General features: G+C 39.5%; 1 protein-coding gene across 4 annotated transcripts in view; it reads left to right on the forward strand.

Moving 5' to 3' along the window:
- adcy3a (adenylate cyclase 3a) overlaps nucleotides 1-24940 on the forward strand; it is a 129801-nt gene that overhangs the window by 15039 nt on the left and 89822 nt on the right. For all 4 annotated transcript variants that reach the window (XM_050045771.1, XM_050045769.1, XM_050045770.1 and 1 more), the window contains 2 exons: nucleotides 10038-10168; nucleotides 22220-22331. In XM_050045771.1, coding sequence (XP_049901728.1) covers nucleotides 10038-10168; nucleotides 22220-22331 — 243 coding nt within the window. The remainder of the gene's footprint in view (nucleotides 1-10037; nucleotides 10169-22219; nucleotides 22332-24940) is intronic.

The raw sequence follows: 24940 nt of genomic DNA on the forward strand, positions 1-24940 counted from the left end.
TTGCTTGTTTAAACAGTTGTACAATATTGTGTGTGGTTTTTTGTCCCCTCTGTTGGTCCCAGGAAACAGCAGCACCAGGCTGGCACTGACACTGCTAAAATAACTGAAAAAGAAAGGCTGCAAATGTCAACAAATGTTAAATGTCAACAATGTCTTGTGGTGTTAATCTTTTTTTTATTTATTAGGGGGCCAAAGCACAAGTGTGTGGAGTCTTGCTGCTATTTTAATTTCAATATTAGACATTTTAAAGATTTCTTGTGTTGATTTATTTTCTATTTGTTAAGGGGCCAAAGCAGCCGAAGCAAACCAGCTATATTTTTTATTTAATGTTCAAGTTTAAAGTTTGTTTATTTAACCCTGTTAACAATAAACAGGTCAGTTTCTCATACCAACTGTTGTGGATCATTCTAACTAACCCGATTAAGTAGTTGTTCTTGTTAGAGTAATATCGCTTGATCAAAACTTTTCTAACATGACTGACAACAAAATAAGTGAATATGTATAATACGCGCTTGGATCGGATCGGTAGGATCGGATCGGTATCGGCCAAAACTCAAGGCTGTAATATTGGTATCGGATCGGAAGTGGAAAAAGATGGATCGGGACATCCCTACTCGTAACTGCCGTAAACTGCTGTAACTGACCAAACTGCCGTAACTGCCACAACAAAACAGGAAGGAGGATTTGATTGGCTGCCTGGGCCAATGACGACAATGACGAATGGTGCTACTGGCGTCTGATGCTCAAAAGGTTGAAAATATTTTAACTTTTCAGCGTCTACAAAAACGTGCGTCTAAAAAGACGCCGGAAAAACGCCTGTCTAAAAAGATGCTTGAACCCCGGTCAGACGCGCCGTATCATAGGAAAACAATGGTTTTACTGGCGTTGCGTTTCTAGCGTCTCATTTCTGTGTGATTGCCCCCTAACTTAGCAGCAGTTTGCGCTCTGCAGTCGCTTTGGAACAGCATTTAGCAAGATCAACAGCAGGAACAGGACAGCACCTCACATTCCATCTGTCACACCAGTCCTTATTTACTGTATAACACATGCCTCCTCTCTTTGTCTCTCAGAGTCCTCTGCTCTATCAGATTGACATATAAAAAGAGAGCCTCCTTTTTTTGTTTCAGTGAATCAAAGGATATTAAAGTTCCTGATATTCTGCTGGAAACTGATGCAGCACGGAGGTCGTCCAGTTTATTTTTCAATGCCATTACAGTGGCTAGCAAGATGCTAGTTCATCTGGTGCCCATATTCTCCTGGATGTTTACTGATGTTTACATTTGAAAGCATCAACCTGGCTAGCTAGCAGAATTCGACAGATGGAGAGTTAACAGACTGTTGAGTTGATTTCCTCATCCTGATAAGTAACTTGCAGCCACATGCCACCACTGTCCAAAGCCAACCACAAAAATCTCCACTAGGGCTGCTCGATTATGGGAAAAATAATCCTGATTATTTTGATCAAAATTGAAATCACGATTATGCAAACGATTATGCGGCACACGTGATGACTTATATTATTTACACGACGGCATGTCATTTCTGTCTCTACATGTGCATTTAAAATTCTCCTCTGCTCTCTGTATCGCGCACGGCGGAGTTCGGCCCCAATGCGCGCACATACACACACGCACTCACACACACAGACAGACACGTGCGCACACACACACACACACACACACACACACACACACACACACACACACAGACCAACCTCTCTCGCTCTCCCTCTGCCATTTTCCGCACGCTGTTTTTGAAATCTTCCACGATCACCTGCCCCTCGCATTACACACATTTTAATTTTTTTCGGCAACAACTTGGCATAAGTTAGCATTTAACGACTCATCTTCTGATTTTCACCGAAGCACATGGGTAGTTCCACCAATAGTATAGTGTTATCAAACTCAGCTGGCCAATAAGAGCTGAGTGGGGAGGGTCTAAAAACAGCATGTACACACACACACACACACACACACACACACACACACACACACATGGACAGAGTTTCAACACACACTACTTCCAAGCACATGTTGTTTAGGTGTCCGTACAGCCTGATTTCCAAGTGAGTGTGGGTGAATGTGCAACAGAAATGGACAATTGAACTGCGTTTGAATGATTAGCTTGTGTTAGCTTGACTGCCAGCTATCGGACACTGAGAGAAAACAGCATGCCGTGCAGTCTTTCCCCTATATGCAATGCACCGCCGCTGCTGAAATTTGGCCGCTGCTGATTATTTTTATTTTTCCGTCTTAGCGCTCTAACTGTTATTGTTTGGCACTACGGACGCTTCATATCCAGGTCAATTTACACACTTGTTGAGAGGAGAGGGTTCCGTCTTATCTCTTTTTAAACTAATGTTATATTAATTTGCGCGACGGACGCTTCATATAATAACATAACAATATACTATTTATCATGAAATGTCATGTCATTTCTGTCTCTACATGGACACACGTTAACAATTCTCCTCTGCTCTCTGTATCGCACACGGCGGAGTGCCGCCACACACACAGGTGAGCATGCTAGAGCGCGGCTCGGGCCACATATTCCTGACCAAACCTGACCTGAGCCCGGCGCAGTTTGTTAGCTGACAAAGTTATTGTTATGGACAGTGTGTAAATAACCATCAAAGGACAGCTGTTATGCGCAGACAAACACAATGCTTGCACAGCAGCGTAGCACGGCACTCATTGGTGCTGAGCTTGTGTTATGTTCAGGCGTTGTCACGTAAATAACTTCCAGCACTTAAATAGGTCATAGCCAGAGTTGGATATAGAGTACTTTGATTAGTTTTTGCAGTAACGAGTAACCTAACGCGTTAGTTTGCTGTTTGAGTAATCAAACACTTGAGTACATTTTCTACAAGCCATCAGTTACTTCCGTTACTTTTAGAACGCAGGTCCTTCAGCTCCGAAACAGCAACGGCTGTCTTTTGGTTCTAATAACGGTGATAAAGTTAAACCTATCAGTCCGAAAGAAGCCACGAAGCTTGTGGCTCGCTACGTGGTAGAAGAAATGCTGCCATTGTCTACAGTGGAGTCTAAAAAAAGGTGGAGGAGGACTTGCTGACAGACAGGTCAGACTCAGGAGGACTTGCATTATGCCTGGTACACACTTTTCTGCCCGTTCTGAAAGTCACTATGTCACGTTACACGATTGTGGAGTCATAAAATAGTGCCGTGACTTGGCCGACAGACATAACACACTACACGATGGTACTCACCAATTATCCCCGGTTGTCTTTCATGACGTGTGTGATGTCATCGGGTTATTCTTGTCCTATTTTTATTACTTTTACTATTATTTGAGTCACTGTGTCTGTTCATGTGCCAGTGGAAATGTTTTTGTAGTCACCTAAAAGCATCAGCAGATGGCAGGAGCTTGATTTGAAGTACCGTACGTAGACATTCGAGCTACTGTGTCCTCAACACCAACTTCATACAAATGTTTCACAATAAAAGCCTATTCAGGAAATGGAGGGATTCTCTCAGCCGAAGTTGTAAGGGGCTTTTAATTTAAGGAAAATCAGGAAGTGTTGTGAGATTGAAATGACGACACAATGTGTTAACTTTATAAAGACAATGGGAGCGGATAAAAAGTAAATATATAAAAACACAGAGGGATTAATCAATAACGGACCGTCTATAATGTAGTCTGCTTCAAATGAAGCTGGTAGTCTCTGCGGTTGTGGTGAGTAAAAGCCCCGCCACTATTTGTTAATGTTATTACTTTATGTCCGACCGTGAGGACGTAACATTGTTTGCTAGCTTGATGCTAATGACAGTAACGTTACTCACCGGGTTGATAAAGTGCCTCTGCTGTTTCACACTATCATTTCCCCCTTTTACTCTGTGTGGTAACATCCCTAGAGGAAATATTAAAAACGCTGGGGTGTTGTTGTCATACAGTTGTCTACGACAGCAGATTGTTCTGTGTTTCTACTGGTCAAAGTGACGGCTGTGATGGGAGAATTGGATCTCAGTGAAGGGCAAGTGGTCCATAACTTTAATTTAGGAGACAAAAAAATGTAGGCTAAGCGCCCTGTGGTCCATTGCCCAATAGGAAATGTAGAATACTCAAAGGTACTTTAAAATGACTTTTCTCAGGGAGTAACGTTGGAAGTACTTTGAAAGTACTTGAGTTACTTTACTCAGGAAGTAACGCAGTAAAGTAACTGGTTACTTTTTAAAAAAGTAATGCAGTAAAGTACTTTGATTACTTTTAAAGTAACCCTTACCCAACTCTGGTCATAGCACAAAACAGCATCATGTCAAGTGACTTTTTACTTTTATTATGTTCAATAAAATTGTATTTTCCTAAATCTTGAGACACCTCATATGTAAGCTAGACAGACATTTCACCTGGTCATTACTGTGCACAAATGTACTGTATGTACTTAGTCCTAAAGAGCCCTTCTGGTGCCAGTAGATACATAGAAACATCCCAGCAGGCTGTGCTTTGCAAGCATACAAAAAAGTTTCACGCATGTGAAAATTATTTTTCATGCATGTACTTCACCTCCGCTGCTACAACTCCATCCTAGGGGAAACAATGCCATGTGCATTTTGTGCAACAGGTGGATGCGGTAGTCTACCGGTATAGTAGAGAGAGAGCTAAGTAGCGTTGAAGTAGAGTAGAGCAGGGCAGAGAGATGGAAGCAAAATATATTAAACCCGGTGTTAATACAGCAGAACTGGAGAGAGGGGTGAAAAATAAATGGAGGTGGGCATGGCTCGAGGAGGGCACAAAATCATAGACAGACCTCTTGCGAGGACGATAGACAAAGATTGCCGCTGTGCAAAAGATGTCAGTAAGTCAGTGAAAGGTGCGCGAGTGACTGGCTAAAAATGAAGCATGTTTGAATAATGAAACTGTCTCAGTGAGATGTAAATGAATGGATTTATCCTCTCCGAATTAAGTTATGTAATATATTGACTTGAATTGAACCACTGAAATATTGTATTATGAATTGAAAGCTAAGTTTGAATGGCAATGCCTCTGATTGAAAAGCCTAGTACCTTTTTTATTTTTATTGAAAAGGTTATGTGGATTAAAATGAAACTGCAAGCTTGCCTTTTCATATAGCTTATTTGAACAGAGCATTAGATTTCTGTCTTTTTCTTTCTCCTTTTTGAATTATGATATCAGGGATTTTTCCGGGTACAGAAAATAATTAGATTATGGCCAAGCTTATTAAAAGATGTTAATAACGGAGTTTTGGCGTACTCACGGAGCATTCTGATCATGACAGTCATTATGGCAATACAGCGAATTATGTGTAAATTTGTGTTAATATGTGTTTGTATACGTAACAATCTTATTAAGTGTAATTTATGTTGCTCCAAATCTGTATTCATCAAAATGAGACTAAAAGTAAAGCAAATTTTATTTGATGTCACATAAATTACCAAAGAAAGGTCTTAGAATGGCCCATATAAATATGTAGTATCAGGAACAAATTAACTGAAGTGGAAGATATATTATTATCAAATAATTTTCACATACTGGCAGTATCAGAGACTCATTTGGATTCCACTTTCGAAGGTGCATCCTTGATGATACGTGGGTTTAATATTTTTAGGAGAGATAGAAATGCTAATGGAGGAGGAATAGCATGTTATGTTCAATGTTACTTACCTGTCAAAATTAGGTATGATTTAATGTCATCTGATATTTGAAGTTCTTTGGTCACAGGTGTATTTACACCACAGTCCACTGACTGTTTTAAAAAAGGTCTTAAGACATTTTTTTTTAGCAAAGCTTTTGGTCCCCCTTAGATGTTTTTGTTTAAAACTGCTCATCTTGTTTTTTTCCCTTCTATTCCTTTTTTTTTTTTTTTTTTATCTTTCTTTGTTTTTAACCTGTAGCACTTTGAGATCTTTTGATGAAAAGGGCATTATAAATAAAATGTATTATTATTATTTATTATTTATTTGAAACATCTCAAGCCTATTCTGATAGGATGTGGTTATCGACCTCCCAGTGCTAATTTTGAATATCTACAGTAGATAATATCTGTCATATGTTAGATAATGTTTGCACTACTAATCATGAACTATATTTTATGGTTGATATAAACATAGACTGGAATTCTTCTTCTTGTCCAATGAAAAAGAAACTAATGAATACCTGTGCAGCTTCTGGATTATCACAAGTTGTTAATAAGCCAGCAAGAATTTGTTTGAAAAATAATGACAAGAGCGTGGCGACTTGTATTGATCATATTTATTTGAACACTCCTGAAGTCTGTTCCAAATCCATATCGCTGCCTATAGGATGTACAGATCACAATCTCATTGCATTCGTAAGGAAAACAAAAGTTCAAAAAGCAGGTTCAAAGATAATTAAAAAAAGAACATTTAAGAACTTTGATCATGATAAATATGTGAGAGAAGTAACCCATGCCAACTGGTCAAATGTGTTTTTACAAGATGATCCGGAAGAAGCATTTCAAGCTTTCAATGAAACCTTAATGAATATTGTAGATAATCATGCACCATTACAGAAATTTACAGTCAGAAATGTTAATTCTCCATGGTTGGACAGAGAACTTAAAGAACATATGATTGAAAGAGATCAGGCAAAATCCATGGCTATTTCATCTGGTCTAAAATCAGACTGGCAAGTTTATTGAAAATTAAGAAATTTTGTCACTAAATTAAACAGGAAGAAGAAAAAACAGTATTATGTAAATATTATTCATGAAGTTAAACTTGATAGTAAACGATTATGGAGCACGTCGAATCATTTATTAAAAGGAAATAATAAGTCAACACCATCTTTTCTAGAAACTGGGGAAGAGTTTTTAACTACACCCAAAGACATAGCAAATCATTTAAATAATTACTTTATAAGTAAGATAGATAAGTTTAAAAATACGGTACAGCAAAAGAATGCAGATTTATCAGTGAGAATAATAGATCAGATTATGCAGGGGAAAGATTGTATCTTTGAATTTAAAAATGTCAGTGTATCGAAAATTGAATTAATGTTAACGACATGCAAAAATAAGCCACCAGGGGTTGATGGTCTTGACGGAAGGCTGCTTAAGCCTATTGCTTCAGTTATAGCGCCACTGGTAACACATATTATTAATCAATGATTTAATTAAAATAAATGTCCACAATTATGGAAAATAGCGAAGATATTGCCTATTCATAAAAACAAAAAGTTGCAGTTTTCTGAATCTAACAGTAGACCGCTAAGTTTATTACCAATTTTGAGTAAGATTATGGAGCACATTGTGTATGAACAAATTCAGCTCTATTTTTCCAATAATAATTTATTCACTGATTTCCAACATGCATACAGAGAAAAATTCTCAACAGCTACTGCTTTAACTCAAATGGTAGATGATTGGTACAAGGAAATTGAACAGAGGAAAATTATTGGAGTTGTTTTACTGGATTTTTCTGTAGCTTTTGATATCTTGGATTATGATTTGTTATTGGAAAAATTAAAATGTTATGGGTTTTCTTCTGCTGCTTTATTATGGGTTAATAGTTACCTTAGTGAAGGAAAACAGATAGTTTACTTTAATGGAAGTCAGCCAGATGTTAAACATGTGAAGCAGGGAGTGCCTCAAGGAAGTTGCCTTGGACCTGTATTCTATTTTTACAAATTATTTTCCTTTAGTATTGAAAAGGGATCATATTTCAATGTATGCGGACAATTCAACAATCTATTTAGCTGAAACAACAATTGGTGATTCAAATACTAACCTAAGTCAAGAAATGAAGTTGGTCTTAGATTGGATTAATGGTAATAAACTTATTGTAAATGTGTCTAAGACAACTAGTATGGTAATTGGAACAAATCATTCTCTGCACTCAATTCCAAGTCTTGATCTTAATATACAAAACGTGTTAATTAAACAGGTTGATGAAAGTAAATTATTGGGAGTTATTATTGATAATAAACTATCATGGGAAAAACAAATACAGAGATCAGTAGCAAAAATGGGTAATATTTTGTCAGTGATCAGAAGATGTGCAAAATATTTAACACAACAAACTATTAAACAGGTAATTCAAGCTTTGTTTTTGTCCCATTTAAATGATTGTGCTGTGGTTTGGTCCAATGCATCACTAGGAAATATCAGAAAACTGCAACTAGTTCAAAATAAAGCAGCACGTGTTGCTCTGTCCTGTGGGTTCAGGACAAATGTCATAAAAATGCATGAGTGTCTGTCTTGGCTTGATGTAAAAAATAGATTATTGTATTTGTTAATGGTTTTTATAAGAAATGTAATCACAACTAAGATTCCACTTATTTTCTACAAAAAGTTATCCTTTAGTTCAGAGACACACAATTATTCAACGAGGTATGCTGGTCATGGTTGTTTTACCTTAGCCAAATCAAAGACATCTGTACAACGTACAGTAATGTATAGAGCTATGAAAGAGTGGAATTCACTCCCAATTTCCATAACAAAACAGGAAAATATTCATAGCTTTAAAATTAAACTTAAAGAATATTATTTAACAAAGAACTTTAGTAATTGATAGTTTTTTCCGATTGTGCTGATTGTTTTGAATAGATGATATGAAAAGAGATGTTGTTGTTGATAGTGTATGATAACTGATATGGTCTCTGTATGCATATCTGCTTGTGGACATGGAGGTGAATTTGAAAGGTTCCTATCAAAGGATTAGTATTTCTCATTAAGGGTCAGGGCTTTTTGTAGTGTGACGACAACATTCACTGGATGTGATGATTCAGTATTGGAGCTTGTATTGTGTGCTTTTCTATTGTTTTGTTGTGTTTTTGTTTAGATGTGTGTACTGTCTTGTATTTGTGATATGTGTGTGTGCTTTGTATTGTCGCGTGAAGAATTATGAAGACCCCAGGAAGAATAGCTTCTGCTATGCAAAAGCTAATCTTAATAAAGCAAACAAACTCTCAGATGCTGCTGGCTTGCTTTTTACAGTCCTGTTATGTTATACCCACCACTAGCAGTCACCATGTTTCTCAGCTCTGCTACTTGTCACACCAGTACAGACTGACCTCTGGTCTCGCATGATATGCACTACACACAATGAGTTTGGCAAAAAGAGGAGTTACTGTACTTTTAATGGTATTGAAAATCAGGCCATCAGGATTTCTAAATATCCTGGTATACTGTAATACCATTATGCCAGCAAAGCCTAATATCTATAATAGTCAATCAAACTATCATGTTCATCCTATTAGTGATACTGACAGGACAAATTAGATTTTTGATAGAAGTATGGTCCCTGTTTTTTTTTTTGCATTTGCGCCGGTGATAGCTGGAGCTATAGGCATAATGTTTTCAGGTTGTCCGTCCATCTGTCGGTCCGTCCATCCCTGAATGTGATATCTCAAAAGGGAACTTCTTCAAATGTGGCACAAACATCCTCTTGGACTCAAACATGGACTGTCTCATTCTTGTGTACACGATATCTCAAAAACACCTTAAGAGAATTACTTTTAATTTGGCAAAACTGTCTACTTGGACTCAAGGATGAACTGATTAGATTTTGGTGGTCAAAGGTCTAGATCAGTGTGACCTTGCATCTGTCTCATTCTTGTGACGCGATATCTCAAGAACACCTTGAGGGAATTTCTTCAAATTTGACACAAATGTCCACTTGGACTGAAGAATAAACTGGTGGTCGAAGGTCAAAAGTCATGGTCAGTGTGACCCCACAAAACATGTTTTTAGCCATAACTCAAAAATTCTTACGCTAATTATGACAAAACATCACACAAATGTCTAAAAGAAAAACCCAAACACTTCTCTGGCCATTACTCAATGTCATATCTCAGGAACAGAGGGGGAGACATTTGGTCACATATTAAATTGGTGACACTAGTCTTGGGTGTCCACCTTGAAACTGTGCTGATTGTATAGATCTTCTGCTCTGCCAGGGGAAAGATGTGTGTGAAGCATCCATGTTTTCACAGAAGAGAAACTTGACTGGTGCGCAGAGGCATAAAACTGCCAGGTGATGATTCTAGTTTTCAGTAGCTGTGTATGACATCCTCTGTGTGTCTGTCTCTGTCCTCTACAGGAACGGCTGCTACTCTCCATTCTTCCAAAGCACATAGCTGATGAGATGCTTCAGGACATGAAGAAAGAGCCAAGCCAGAAAGAGATGCAGCAGTTCAACACCATGTACATGTACAGACACGAAAACGTCAGGTAAGGTGCTGTGTGTCTGTCTGGACCTTTCAACCACCACAGCAGTTTTGTTTTCAGTCCACATGTAACATATATTTTGTCTGGTTGATTGCTTTGATTGTGTATGCAGCAAGAGGCTTTTCAAAGTGGTGTTTAGCTTATTACATGTATCCTTGAGAAAGTACCAGAAGCTCCCCAGCACAGTCAAAGACAAGTCAAAGCCAATTAGTTAAGCAAACACAAATATATTTTCATATTTGTTGGCAGCTGTAAAAACAAAGGGATGAGGACTAAAAAATTAGAAACTGATATACTGTTGATAGGTTGCATTGCTTGATATTGTACTAATAACCCAATAACAATGCAAAAAGAAAGCTATTTCTAACCATATGGCAGTCTTTTTTACTTTAAAGAGACAGCCCACCACCCAAAATAGATAAAGCAGGTTTGGTTGACTGAGCTGAACCGAACACAAGATATTGTTTTGCTAGTCAGACAGTTAAATGGGACAGAAGAGTGCACTAAGGATTTTTTGTTGGTACAGATAGCTACAGATCAACTCTCACAACAACCTCAAACATAAAGAGCTGTGTTGATAAAAAAAACAACAACAAGACAATGATGTGGAGTATACTTCAGCTACTGAAAGAATAGTTTAACAGTTTTTTATGTCTATCCTAAAACAATAGTCAGGTGCCAATATGAACACTGAAACAGGTTTTGCTTACTGGAATCAACCCATAGTCAATCAATAATCAATCCATATTCCTCATTCTTGTGAAAATACAGTACATTCCAAGTTTAGCTTTAACTAATGTTGAGCTTTGGTAATCTGTCTTAAAAAAAAAAGTGTCCCTAAAATCCCCTTTTTTGTGTTTTTATAGGCGGTGTTTCATTAACCCTTTTTAGATAGGAATTGTGCAAATTTGCAGGAAAGCCTAATCAGTCTTTTATCAGCATCTTCTTACTATATAACGACGAAAACTGTCTGTGGGTGTGTCTCTGTGTGTGTCTGTGTGTCTGTTCCACGTTTTTCTCCTCACTGACTTGGTCAATCCATGTGAAATTTGGCACAGTGGTAGAGGGTAATGGGAGGATGGGAATGAAGCAATATTACATCAATTGGCCAAAGGGGGGCGCTATAGCAACCGATTGAAATTGCAAACTTTGAATGGGCATATCTCATGCCCCGTATGTCGTAGAGACATGAAACTTTGCACAGAGATATGTAGACTTTCCGCCATTTAGAATTTAGAATAGAAAAAAACCCACTTAAAATCGATCTCTTCCTAGGAAGTTTGACCGATCTGCATGAAACTCGGTGAACATAATCTAGGGACCAATATCTAAAATTCCCTCTTGACAGAAGTTGGAAAACTTACTAAAACTGAGCTTCTGTAAGGCAATGAATATTGCCGAGGGCGTGGCTCATCACATGAAGGTGTATAACATTTCAAGGGTTTCACCGATCACCACGCAACTTTGTAGGCATATGACCACACATAATCTGAGGGGACCCCTCCATTATTGACCCGATCAAACAAAATGGGGGTGCTAGAGAGCTAATTTCTTATCTAGGCCTAACCGCCATATCGATTTTTACTAAACTTGGTAGATATGTAGAACAGGACGCCTCAAGGTGACTGGAGAAATTTAACTCTAATTGACAACTGGGTGGCGCTATAACAACAGAAAAATGGCTAAAATGCGACAGATTGCTGTGGCTGCAATCGTACTATCAAATTCACAAAAACTCTGTCTGAATACATTGCTCTTCTTAATGGGTTCAGTTGACTATTTAATCTGCAATTTCCTATGACCTGACCCAAACATGTGAAACTGTACGTGGGCAACTGTGCACTCAATGGGTATGGACTAGTTGGCAGTATAAAAACAAAACCGGGGAGTGCGGCAAAATACCCCCTACCTACTTTTGTTTATGCAGAATACGCCTTTTTCGGGGCAATGGGGGTGTGAGCAAGTAACAAAATGTGTAGCTCAGCGTGTGACGTAAACAGTGACGTGGGAGGGAAGTCGCGGCTAGTCAGTTCTTTGGCGATTCTCTCGTAAGTCGGCCCGTTCCTCACCGTTCCTGTCATCTGACGGTTAATGGCCTCTTCGTTTGCAAGGGCAAGGAGGCTGCGCAATTCCTTGTCTCCCCAGTTGCTTATCTTTACAGTGTCTGTCAGGTTTGCGTTTCCCTCTTGCTATTAGCTGCTCGCAAATTCCTGCTATCAGCTGTTTCCTGTTTCTCCACTGCCAGTGGCTCGCACTTGCGGCGTCATCAACAGCTCCTCCCACAAGTCATCAGCAGCCCCTCCCGTTGCGGAAGGCCACGTCGGTCTGTTTAAACTAAAAGGGTTCTGCCAATATGACTACCCTACGAGGCAGAAAATTGGGCACCTTGGATCAACTCGCCAATCCGGCTTTGTGTGTCTAAACACTCGCAGCTTGCCGGCAAAACGGCCCAACATTTGCGGAAAATCTGGCAGTGTAAAAGGGGCTATTGTTAAGCTGCAGTTGAAGAACAAAAATAGACAATTTTGTATTATAAACATATATATTTAACCTCAGATAAACTTTAGAGGATTGTGGATTTAACTGACACTGAAATCGCTTTAGGAAAGAATCTTTTAATGGGCAGTATGAGCAGGAGGAATGATTACACAAGAGGAAGAAGAAAAAACTGTTTCAGTGTTCATATGGGCACCTAACCTGTTCTTTAAAGCCCTGTTTAGACACAAAGAGGATGAGCCAGTTCCAAACAGGAACAGACTAGTGATGTGTATTATTAACCTGTGCCAACAAAGACACAAGCTGAGTTTATTACCTAAAGCATCATCATCCAATAAAGCATGAATGCAAGCAATTACAATCTGAAATACCACCAGTTAGACACATCCCTAGAAATGAGTAGTGAAACTCCTGCTAACACAGTGCTATTTTTTATTTGTCACTGATTTATTTAAATTAATTCTGCGTTGCTCATTTTCAGGTTCTAATAGCAATTCTTAAGATTAAGCAATTCTTTAAGATCAGAAGAGATTATTATTATCTAATTTATACTACAATAGGATCAATATTGACCTATATGAGAAAAGAACATAAAAAGACAGATGACTTAAAAAGTTGTGATGGCTTCACAGTTACAGTTGATATTTATGCAAATGCCTACAGGACATCATGTCCTTTTGCAAAGCATTCGCTACTATGCTGAAGAACTGCTGTGTGGCTCTTTGCACACAAAATAAACGTTTTTTTTTTTTTTTTTTGTTTTTTATCCAGACAAGAGCTGGGCGACGTGGACAAAAATTCATATCTCGGTATTCTCAGGCTGAATGACGATATACAAAATATATCTATAGGTATTTTCTACAAAGTAGCTACATGTTCAGTTGCAAGCTGATCCACAGCTTATGTCACCTGTTATTTTTGCTGCATGTGTTTTTCCATCACACAGCAGGGCAGGTAAAAGGCGTTTACCTGTTGGAGGTGAGCTGTTTGCAGAGGTGCAATAAGAGCCTGGGCCCAGTATTTCAAAACTTGTAATCTGGATCAGAATAATCCGGATAATGAAATCCTCCTTTTCTTAGTCAGGGATCAAGGTGATCCTGCTGACTTTATCTGGGTATTTCAAAACATTGGCAGGGTGGATCACTTTGATCCCAATCTGACTGGATACGGATTTCCAAATCTCACGACTCCGCCCCCAGATCTGAAACGTTTCCCCTTTGGGGGCATGGCTTTCAGATTATGACGCGTTGTGCTCTGTCTCTGTGGCGGACTACTTCACGAAAGGAGCAGTTGGTAGCACAGCTTTCACATCAAAATGTAAATTTACCGTTACCTAATGTGTAGAATTTTTAAGACCGTACAAAGGCCACCCACCATCAGATGTGAGCCAGCTATTTGAATTGTCACCTACTTAAAACGTGGGCGTACCAATCTCTAATTGAGCTGAGGTCATGCTAACGGTAGCTAATGCGGCTCCATTGACTTGCATGTTAAGTAGCTAGCAGGCTAGCGAGGTAGCTGGCTTTGTTGGTGTATTTTGCGGTCTATGGCTTAATTTAAAAGGGAATTAATCTGAAGTATGTCATACATGAACTCTTTAAACACCAGCCTGTTCAGAGTTTAACATCATGTTATTGCCAACACAGTGGAGTTTTTTTTTTTTTTTTTATACATGTGTGCAGAGCAGACTGCTGCAGTATTGGAAAAATACACAGTACTAGTATGAATTATGTGGTTCATTCAGAAGTGTCAGAGGACTGAGTTGTTGTCCATGTGCTTATTATGTTAATCTCTGTGTTGTTTCTTGCACTCTCTGTAAAGAAAATAATGTGCTATACAAATAAATTTGCTTTGCATTGCATTTCCTTGCCTTTGTCTGACCACAAACATATGTTGGATGTTTTGAATTTAGCGTAGCACATGCAAAATACAGACTGATGTCGCACTGTAGACTACTGGTGCGTTCCAGGCAGGCTTTTGAACTCGTAAGTCACGACTTACGACTTTGTAGCGTTCCAGGAAAGTTACGGCAAACTGCCAGTTACTTCCTGTTTAAAGTTGAACATGGCGAACCGTTTGTTTGTGCTTCCCCATTATTTCTGTCGCCAAAGGTGCCTGCTCCTTGCTCATTTGAGCGAAACGGAGGAGGAGAAACGGCGCATAGGTCACAGATGCTATTATACTTTTTATTTTACGTTATCTGTGTGTTTGGAAACGTATTTTATATTGATTATTCTTGCACTGGAAACCAGCTGTTAGAGCGGCTGCCAATAATGCGTTAACATTAGGGTTATTTTATGTCTATTTCTCACCATGTATCACCTGCATCAACACCGCATCCATAGGGCTGCCATTGTTGTTTAGAGAAGTAAGGTAATTGGTTTAGAGGGCTGTGTGACGTCAGAAAGTGTAACTGGGAGTACATCGATCTGGTACGAGTTCACGGGTGGGAAGTTACGGGTTTGACTGCTGTTCCAGTGCACTTTCACGGGTTATAGGTTGTGAAAACACGAGTTACGGGTTGCCTGGAACGCACCATAAGACAGACGATGTTTCTCAAAGTCAGGGATCCTTCCTTGGTAGGATGAGTCCTTCCAAGGAAGCATCCTCCAGAGGCAAGGCAAGAGTCCTTCCTAGCATTCAGTGAACACAACATGGGAACAGGCTAATGAGTGTACCCAGGTGTACGTCATTAACCCTCAGCAGACTGGGGCTTCAGGGTACTGTGATGATTTTGGTGATGATTTGTCTAATGTTGTACAATTTTAAACAAATGTAGCAGTATTTTCAGAGTCACATGACTTTTAGGGAGAATAGATTTCTGGATCATACTTAAGAGTAAGTGGAGTAATGAAGTAAAGACAACAGCTGAAAAAAGTACTAAATTATAATTTACAGTATGTAGACTCACACACAGACTCACACTGTGATTCCTAAGTGTTCCATATTTTAAGTGTGTATGACCACACACTCAGCTACAAAACCATGAACAGCGGATCTGATCTAATGAGCCTTGCTGCTTTGAAACAACTGACCCGCTGCCTGTACATGACACTGCTGTGTAATCTTCTGAAATATGTTTCAAAACAAATGAGTGATTCTTTGACCTTCAGGATATACTGTGGCTGTTCTCATCACGTTTCCCCTGAAAAATACACCAATTTGAAGCTGACAAAATGAAAGCAATTATCATGTTGTTATCATGTGAATCGTGGTGGGAGGAGGGGAGGTGGACACTAAGCGCTCCATCTCTGCTGTAAATGATTGTGATTTTATGTTTTATCTAAATCACGTAATTTTAAAAATCTCATTCTTCAGCAATAGACACATTGGAAAGCATAAATGATGAGGTTTCTGTTAATATTTTTTTCACACTTGTATGATAAAAACTCCTTGAGATATTAACCAAACAAATGACATATTTATCAAAGTCCTGCTGAGCTCCGCTGCCGCAGATTTCATTGAAGAGGCCCCGCCCTCACTTCCAGCAAATCATGTGTCAAGCATTCTGGGGATTTTATACCCGCTGAGGACACACATGCATCCTTGGAATTTCTCTGAAAGAAGGACTCAGTCCTTCGTAGAGTTTGATGGATCCCTGACAATGGAACAGTCCTTAGGCAGAATTTGGTGACATAGCATCATTGAAATTCAGCCATTTAAGGATCCTTCCTTGACTTTGAGAAACACCCAGAGAACTGCTGGAGAACTTGTGAGTAAGTGAGTGGGGTGGAGCTATGGGAAGAGTGTGAGAGATTAGAGATGCACACTGGTTACTTATGTGATGCAACTTGATTCTATATTAATTTTAATGGTATTGTCAAAAGCTATATCTTGCTTAAAAATATATTGATATGTCATACATGGTCATTTCATCGCCCAGCCCTAATCTGAACCCAGTTTTCCAAAGGTTTTGTGTCTAAGTGACTAATGGGAACAACATTTTTTGAAATTGGCCCAGTATTGCGCGAGAGCAGTGGCGAAACAGGCTGCAATGTAAACACTCAGGATGTGTTCACACCATCAATATACGTCCATTAAAAGTGATCTTTTTTTCCACTGACATGCTCAGATAGTTCTATGTGCCTGAAAAGATACACATAAAATTTGCTGGTTCTAAACATGCTTAAATTACTGTTTATTTTAATGCAGTCTGGCTAATTTGGTGATGGCAATTTGAAAGATCATCCAAATAGTGTTAGATTGTGTAGCCACTGGTAAAAAAGTTGTGAGCCCCCAAAGACCAGTGCTTCTCAAGGTTCCACTGTATGTAATCCCTGCACGATAGCATTATAGCACATTGTCGAAACATAATGTAATACTAATGGGGTTGTGTAACATTAGTGCTGCTACCTTCTCAAAATTATGCATTGGATTCAGTAAAACATGCTAGTCCCACGTCTTAGCATTAATGGCAATAGGGTAGTGATATTGTGGTAAGTTTGATTAATATTATCTGTAGTTAATGTAATTGTGTCTTCCACTAGGCAATTCAACCAGATAGAAGTTATCTGGGAATGACACTTGGAGCCATTTACTTGGATCATTCGCCCAGTCTTTTGTGAAATATGTACAAAAATCTAATCTGATTCAGTTTTATATTTGATGTAGTGTTCATTTTAAAGCTTCAGGAAAGACTATATAAGACATGACAACTTGACATTAGAATGTGAGTTTAAAAACCACGCTCTACCATCATTTCAGACTGGGGGAAAGGATTGGTTTCCCCTCACTGACCATTCCCCCAACTATGAGTAGACATCGATTGTTTTGGGTGACACCCAGTATTGTTCCCAACATTTTTGGTGTCCCCCCGTGAGGCCTACTAGTATAATTACCAACAGTTGTATCTGTGCACACCTACTTGTGCTCCAAAAGGATGTGGCTGTGGTCACCTTTTTATTTTAGTTTTTCCCACAAAACAGCACATGTGTTTATACTGTCTGAAGTGGTAAACTGAGTACTACATGTGCCAACGGCATCATAAACAATACAGACTAATGCACACATATATGACATGACTTGTTGTTGCTGAATTCATGTTACAAAAATGACTGATAGTTTGACTCAGGTCGTGTCTAGGCAACTTCATTCTCTAACATAGAGTGTGCAGCGAGGAAACATGGCTGGCTGGCGTTGGGGCTTACCTCTAAACAGCAACAGTGGCGAGCTCGGACGAGGCTCCCCACGAGCGGCCAACCCAGGCGATGTTGTGGCAGACAGATATTGTTCAAATTTTTATAAAAGTGTTGGTCAAAACAAATAACAAAACACAAAACTGGAGGTAGTCTGCAGTCAGGTTCACAGAGCGAAAACCCAGGTGCTGTCCCCAGGTCTCTCGGTGGTGCATTCCCCCACTCTCTCTGAAGACGCTCATTATCACACCTGGACCACTGAGTTAATTGATAAGCCCTGCCCACTACCAGCCAGCCAGATGAGAAGGAAGTAATATGTGTGCCTACCAAGAGCCTACAGCTCAACCTAACACTAATGCACACATATATGACATGACTTATTGTTGCTGAATTCAAAGGTTTTTTCTCTGTCAACACCTGAAACCGAGAAAGGGTGAAATCAAAAGTTTATCACAATATGTCCACCAGCTTCTGTGGAGTTATTAGATGATAAAGATTCAGTATCATACCTGCTGCCTCCTGTGCTGCCTGCACTCCACTTTAGTGAGCTTCCCCACCATTATCACTAAGTTAACAAACAGAGTGTAGTCATTCTAGGGCTCGGCAATATAACGACTATGTGCGACATATCAATATATTTTTACATTTAGACAACACTGTTTATATTGTTAAAGGGTCAAGTTGCGTTACATAACACCAGTATGCAACTCTCCTCTCTCACACTCTTCACACAGCTCCGCCCCACTTACTCACAAGTTCTCCAGCAACACTAAGAGAAACACAAAGCTGCTACTCTATTTAATCGTAATTAGTTTACAGTACGACATCGGTCTATATGTTGCATGTGCTACACTAAATCAGTCTGTGAGATGAATGAAATTACTGCAGTAGCATATGTGGTACTGCAGTAGCACACATGCAATCCAGCGCTGCACTGTTTGTTTGTGTGTGAGGTGGACGATAGCGTGTCGCCATTTTTCTTGGTAGTTGTAGTCTAATGTGCGACATTTAGACAGAGCCTGGATGCAGGGGACAGTTCTGTTTTAAAAAAAATGCAGCGATAACACAGACATTTCATATACAAGACGTATATAATGAAGACAAAGTGTCTGTTGATCCTTCCCTCCCTCTGCCTCTCTGTTGATTCTGTGTGCATAAATAAGATTAATAGACTAACTAAAAAAATATATTTAAACCATTTTCCAGCACAGGATTCTTTCGAAAGGCCATGGAAAACAACTTAACTCCCCCCACAAAGATTTTTAATTATTCCAAACTACAGTGGATTTAGGCCTACTTGATACTTTTATAGTCATGTTACAGTTTTGTGGCCTTTGCTGCAAACATACAGCCCTGCTATTTATTTTCTATCATTTTTCATTTACATGTTGTGCAGCTGTATATTTTCAAACAGGGAGAAAATCCGTCTTTGCATTTTATTTTGATTACAGTTTGTGTTTCTAAAAGTGATATCTCAAATGTGGCATTGACTTGCAACTGAACATGTAGTCCATTTTGTAGAAATTATGATATCGTGTATTGCCAGCAGTGTTTCCCACAGGACAGGAATCTATTTATCTATCTAAAAATATTTTTCAATACTCATCTGTGTGAAGGAGTGAACATCCAACGTCAGAGTTAATTACTAACGAACAGAACCTTACGGCCGGGCTCCACCGGCTGCAAACGTAAGCGTCACGTCAGCGTAACGTCGCGGCGTATGCATTTGGGCTCCACTGACTGCGTACGTAAGCGACACGTAAAGAAGCCAGTGGGGTTGTTAACCGTTTGCTGAGCCGAGAGGCTGCATGTAGGCTGCATGAAATGTTAAAGCATTTTCCACCTAAGTTATTACATATATTTGAGTTATCTACAAGTTTACTGTACTGTTTATCATCTACTCGCTTTCAAATGTCCGCCACGGACATTTACACAATGTCACGGATAAACATGGGTAAATGCATGAAAAAAAATCATCACATATCACCTCTGATAATGGTTTATTCATTTAAAAACACATTGTGCTCGTTTAGCACACTATTTCATGTAGTTTTTATCTGCTGGAGGGTCGCGTAGGGGAGCGTAGCGCGACAAAAATAGAAGAGCCGCGTAAAATAGAGAGTTGTCGCGTGACAGGCGGTGGTTGACGCGCCGCTCCCGTTGCCGGTGCAGCCGCTGTAACTGATTAACGGGGGCGAGCTGCTACGGGACTCGCGCTGCAGTTAACACTACTAACAGCGTGAGTTAATGTCTCTGCACATGTTGAGCTTCCAGCTATGTTAATACAGACACAGGCTAATATAACATGATGAGTTAGAGTTGTTCGGACCACTTTTGGACTTGTTTGCCCACATATTTGTACCGAGAGGTCTTTGGATCCGTTCTGCTGCTACGTCTGCTTCTTGTTCTTCTTCTTCTGGCGGACCAGGTGCGTTAAGTGCGTCTTTACGATGCATACCGCCACCTATTGCACCGGAATTGTAACGACAAGCTACATTCACAGACAGTGAGTCCCATTATAATGTGTTTATGAGCGAGGTCGAACAGGTAGCGCCAAAAGCATAAAAATCTAGATGTGGCGGAGATAATTTATTCGTGGCGCACCGCCACAAATAAATGAATGTATGGGAAACACTGGCCAGTCAGCCTGAAAATACCGTGATATGATTTTTTTTCCCATTTGGCCCACCCAAAGTCAATCGAAATTCACAGTTTTTATGCCTCTGAGCCAGCGATAGCTGTAGCTGTAGGCATTATGTTTACGGGTTGTTCGTCAGTCCGTCCATCCGTCCGTCCGTCCGTTCGTCCCCTTTTTTCGTTAATGTGATATCTTAGAAACACCTTAAGGGAATTTCTTCAAATTTGGAACAAATGACCACTTGGACTCAAAAACGACCTGATTGGATTTTGAGGGTCATAGGTCATGGTCGTGACCTCATCTGTCTCATTCTTGTGAATGCTACATCTCAAAATGTCTGAGGGATTTTTTTTTTCACATTTGGCACGGTCTTTTTTCTTAGACTCAAGGATGATCTGGTTAGATTTAGGTGGTCAAAGGTCAGAAGTCAAAGTCACTGTGACCTTGCATCCATCTCATTCTTGAGAATGTAATATCCCAGGAATACTTTGAGAGAATCTCTTCAAATTTGGCACGAACATCCACTTTGAGTCAAGGATTAACTGATATAAACCGGTCGAAGGTCAAAGTTCAAAGTCACTGTGACGTTGTCTGACACATTCTTGTGAATGTACTATCTCAAAAATACCTGAAGGGAATTTCTTCAAATTTGGCAGAAACATCCACTTGGACTCAAGGATGAACTGATTGGACTTTAGTGGTCAAAGGTCACTGTGACCTTGCATCAGTCTCCTTTTCATTTCATGAATTTCATGATCTCTCCAAAAGACCTTGAGGAAGTTTTTTCAAATTGGGAACAAATGTTCACGTGGACTCAAGAATGAAGTGATTAGAATTTGGTGGTCAAAGGTCAAGGTTGCTGTGACCCCACAGAACATGTCTTTGGCCATAATTGAGGAATTCATATGCTGATTATGACAAAATAGCTCACAAATGTCAAATTGGATATAAAGAAGTGATGACATTTTATATCCAAAAGGTCAAAGGTAAGCTGTACTGTGACATCATTATGTTATGCAAAAACACTTTTCTGGTCATTGTTCAGCGTCATATGTCAGGAACAGAAGGGGAGGCATTTGGTTAGATACTAAATTGGTGACACTAATCTTGGGTGTCCACCTTGAAACTTTGCTGATTGTATAGATCTGTGCTGCCGGGAGGAAGATGTTTGTAAAGCATCCATGTTTTCACAGACATGGATGTAAACTGTAACTGCACCTTGATGGATTTGTGGAGACATACAATTGCAAAGCAGTAATTCTAGTTTAAGGAAGTGACAGTTTTTCATAAAGTAACCACTGCTCTGAAGTAATGGGCTGGTCCCAGATTCTAAAGAAGGATTTGTATTCAAATAAACACAAGAAATTTGTGCTCTAGAGAAAGGATCAGCACTCAGTGAAAAACCTCCTAAGCCCTATGATAAGCTATTATGGCAAGGCTTAACTATACAGACCAGTGAGCAGTGATAACTAATATGTCTTTGGGGTCATCGGGTGGGAACCTCCTTTCACCAGTGTTTCGTCTAGTTGGTCCCACGACACCTCCAGGAGGCTAGACAGTGATCTCTGGCATCCCCTAATGCCAGGTCTCACTGCTCCCCGCACCAACCCAATAACCTCCTTTACCTTACTTACACATGGCTTTCTCAGCCCAAACAGCACCGCCACCGTAACAATATTACTCGTTAAAACACTGAAAATATGCATGCAGGATACTGTTTATGTGACTGTAGCAGCCTGATGTCAGTACTAATGTGCTCTCTTGTATCTGTCTCTTGTTGTACAGTATTTTGTTTGCAGACATCGTGGGCTTCACACAGCTGTCATCGTCCTGTAGTGCTCAGGAGCTGGTCAAGCTGCTCAATGAGCTCTTTGCTCGCTTCGACAAACTTGCTGCAGTGAGTTTCACCCTGTTACCCGACAACAGTGATCTCATGACATTAACATCACAGGAATTACAAGAAATGATCAAATATTCTAACCGTTATACAGGCATTCTGAATTTTTACCCATCTTCAATTTGAATTCTTTGGCAAATTATTATGCATAGTCACAGTTGCATAAAAATAAATGATCCACTGATTCAGCCACTCATGATAATGCGTCCACAGCTAATTGACTGACTTAAAACTGCTAGGGCAATGAGCCTCATATTTTGTGTGCATGTTTATGACTGTATGCACAAGGGCCTCTTGTAGTTGCAAAGATTCACAACTATTAAAAAGCCTTTCTAATTGACTGTTTTATGCTGTCATTGACTGCTGACTCCTCACTCCTCTTAACACATTCTGGCCTTCGTTGTGGCTCAAAAATTGACATCCCTTTTTTTTTTATTGCAAGAAATTCCATTGACTCATTCACAAGTCAAAAACTGGTTTTATTTGAAAGAAATGTAATATTTACATCTAAGATAATAGAAAAATAGTAATAATATTAGGGGTGTCCCCAACTAAGAATTTTCATAGTTGAATCTGATTTGACAGATTTTTCCTTCAGCCGACTAATTGTCGAATCATGTTGTTTTCCCCCTCATTGATTATTGAGCTCATTTGCGTCAGTTTCTGCTCCAGAGAAAAGAGCTAAAACACCCAAAATAAACAAATTTAATTCAAAGAAAGGCACTCTTGCGCGGCAGCCAAAAACACTGGATCGGTGCTCACAGCACAGGACAAAATAGTAGACACTAAATCAAGTGGGCCACTTCAAAAAATGACTGAACCCAAATGAAAGGAGGCTGGAGCACTTGATAAAATTGCAGAGCTTTTAATAAGGTGCAAACAAACTGACGTTTCGACGCTACTGCGTCTTCTTCAGAGTCAAACAGGTATTGATAGAACAATGGCAGTTAAATACACACATCCTGAAACCAAACGGTCTCTCATTGGAAAATGAGGATGAGGGGAAATTAACCAATCCTGTTGAGGCACTCATCAGACAGAGGGTGTAAAGAATCAGCAATCCAAAACAGAAAACACACCCACAAAGAATAATGAAAAAAATAATAAAATAAAATAAAAACAAAAATACCAACAACCTAAAGATATACCCCATTTTGATTTGAATTTTTTACATGTTTGAACGAACTCCTCCTAGGAGAGAAAAGGCGCAGCTGCGCCGTGTGCTGGCTGCGACCTGCTAATCACAGGGATTGCAGAACCGATTTTGTACTCTTGCAGATTTTGTTGATTTGGTCATTTTCCTTGATAATTATGCTTCTACTCAAGTAAGCAGGCTATGTAGTTAAATTGTTTATTGCTTTTGTGTGTTTCATTGTGTTTATTGTTGTTTACATAAAACCTAACAATGGCAGCATCATGCTGCTCCAGTGTGTGATTTTAGACAGCATGCTGGCATCATGGAATTTAAGAGGCATGTGAGGCAACAACAGCATCGGCCTCTAGTGTGACATATAACATATGCATCTGCAGCGCTTTACAAACAATAACAATGGTATTAATACGTCAATAACTATCCTTTATTGTCCCTGTTATATTGCAGCTGATCCTGTCCTCTGCTTGGAGGGAAGGAGCTCCTGGACCTAATTGTTTTCCCAATTTGCAGACATTTTCAGCCACTGTTGTTCCTCTTTGAGTTAGCTGCTAACTGCTATCAGCTGCTTTTTAAATCTCCTGCGATGGGTTGCAAGCATAACATGTTGTATAAAGGTCACACCCATCTTGTTCATGAGCCCATACTGCTGGTTATCCTGTTTATACAGACACCTTTTCAGTGCTGTTACTATCTCCTGTGGCAGCCCTAAGGTGAGACCATTTTGTCCCCCCACTCTGCGATCATACCCTATATAAAGAGCGGCAGCATAATGGTGCAATTTCCCCCCCTGAACAGGCAGTGTAAAAGAGCCTTATATTTCACATACAGTGCCTGTTAGCAGGAAAACTCAATCTGCTGTGTGCAACACTCTCTGCCTCCCTCAAAAAAAGATGAGGTGTTTTGTTTCTGGGACACTTCTGTAACGCACTGCATCATGTCTGCTGGAATTACAAGAATTGTCTAGAGTGGCTACAATCACCTCTGGCAGCCGCTTGGTCACCTGGCAGAGATCTGCACTCGACTGAGTGCACTTTTCTAGTTCTATATAAAACTCCAAATGGTTAAGGACCCTCCAGCTGACCTCTTCTCCTCTTACATCTAAACTCAGGCTACCTGCTGATGCAGAGTACTGGTGAGCTACCAGTGCTCTTTTTTTTCCAAATTTAAAATCTGGAAACTTCTTTGTGTAGAATTGATTAAGACACATATTGCAAGGTGTAAGGTAACATAAGCACAAGCTTTAACTACCCTTCAATTTGTTAACATTTTGGAGAAGATGGATACAACTTACATATGGAATCATTCCTCTATCATTAACATGTTCCATCTCATTCGTTTAAAATGGAGACGTGAAGTAAAACTACTTAATAAACGATATAAAATGTATTTGGAGTAATTGTTCAGTCTATGTTGATCTTAAATGCCATTGATAACACCTCAGCTTCCACAGTAAGGC

The sequence above is a fragment of the Epinephelus moara genome, chromosome 6 (assembly GCF_006386435.1).
Source record: "Epinephelus moara isolate mb chromosome 6, YSFRI_EMoa_1.0, whole genome shotgun sequence".
NCBI classification, from domain to species: domain Eukaryota; kingdom Metazoa; phylum Chordata; class Actinopteri; order Perciformes; family Serranidae; genus Epinephelus; species Epinephelus moara.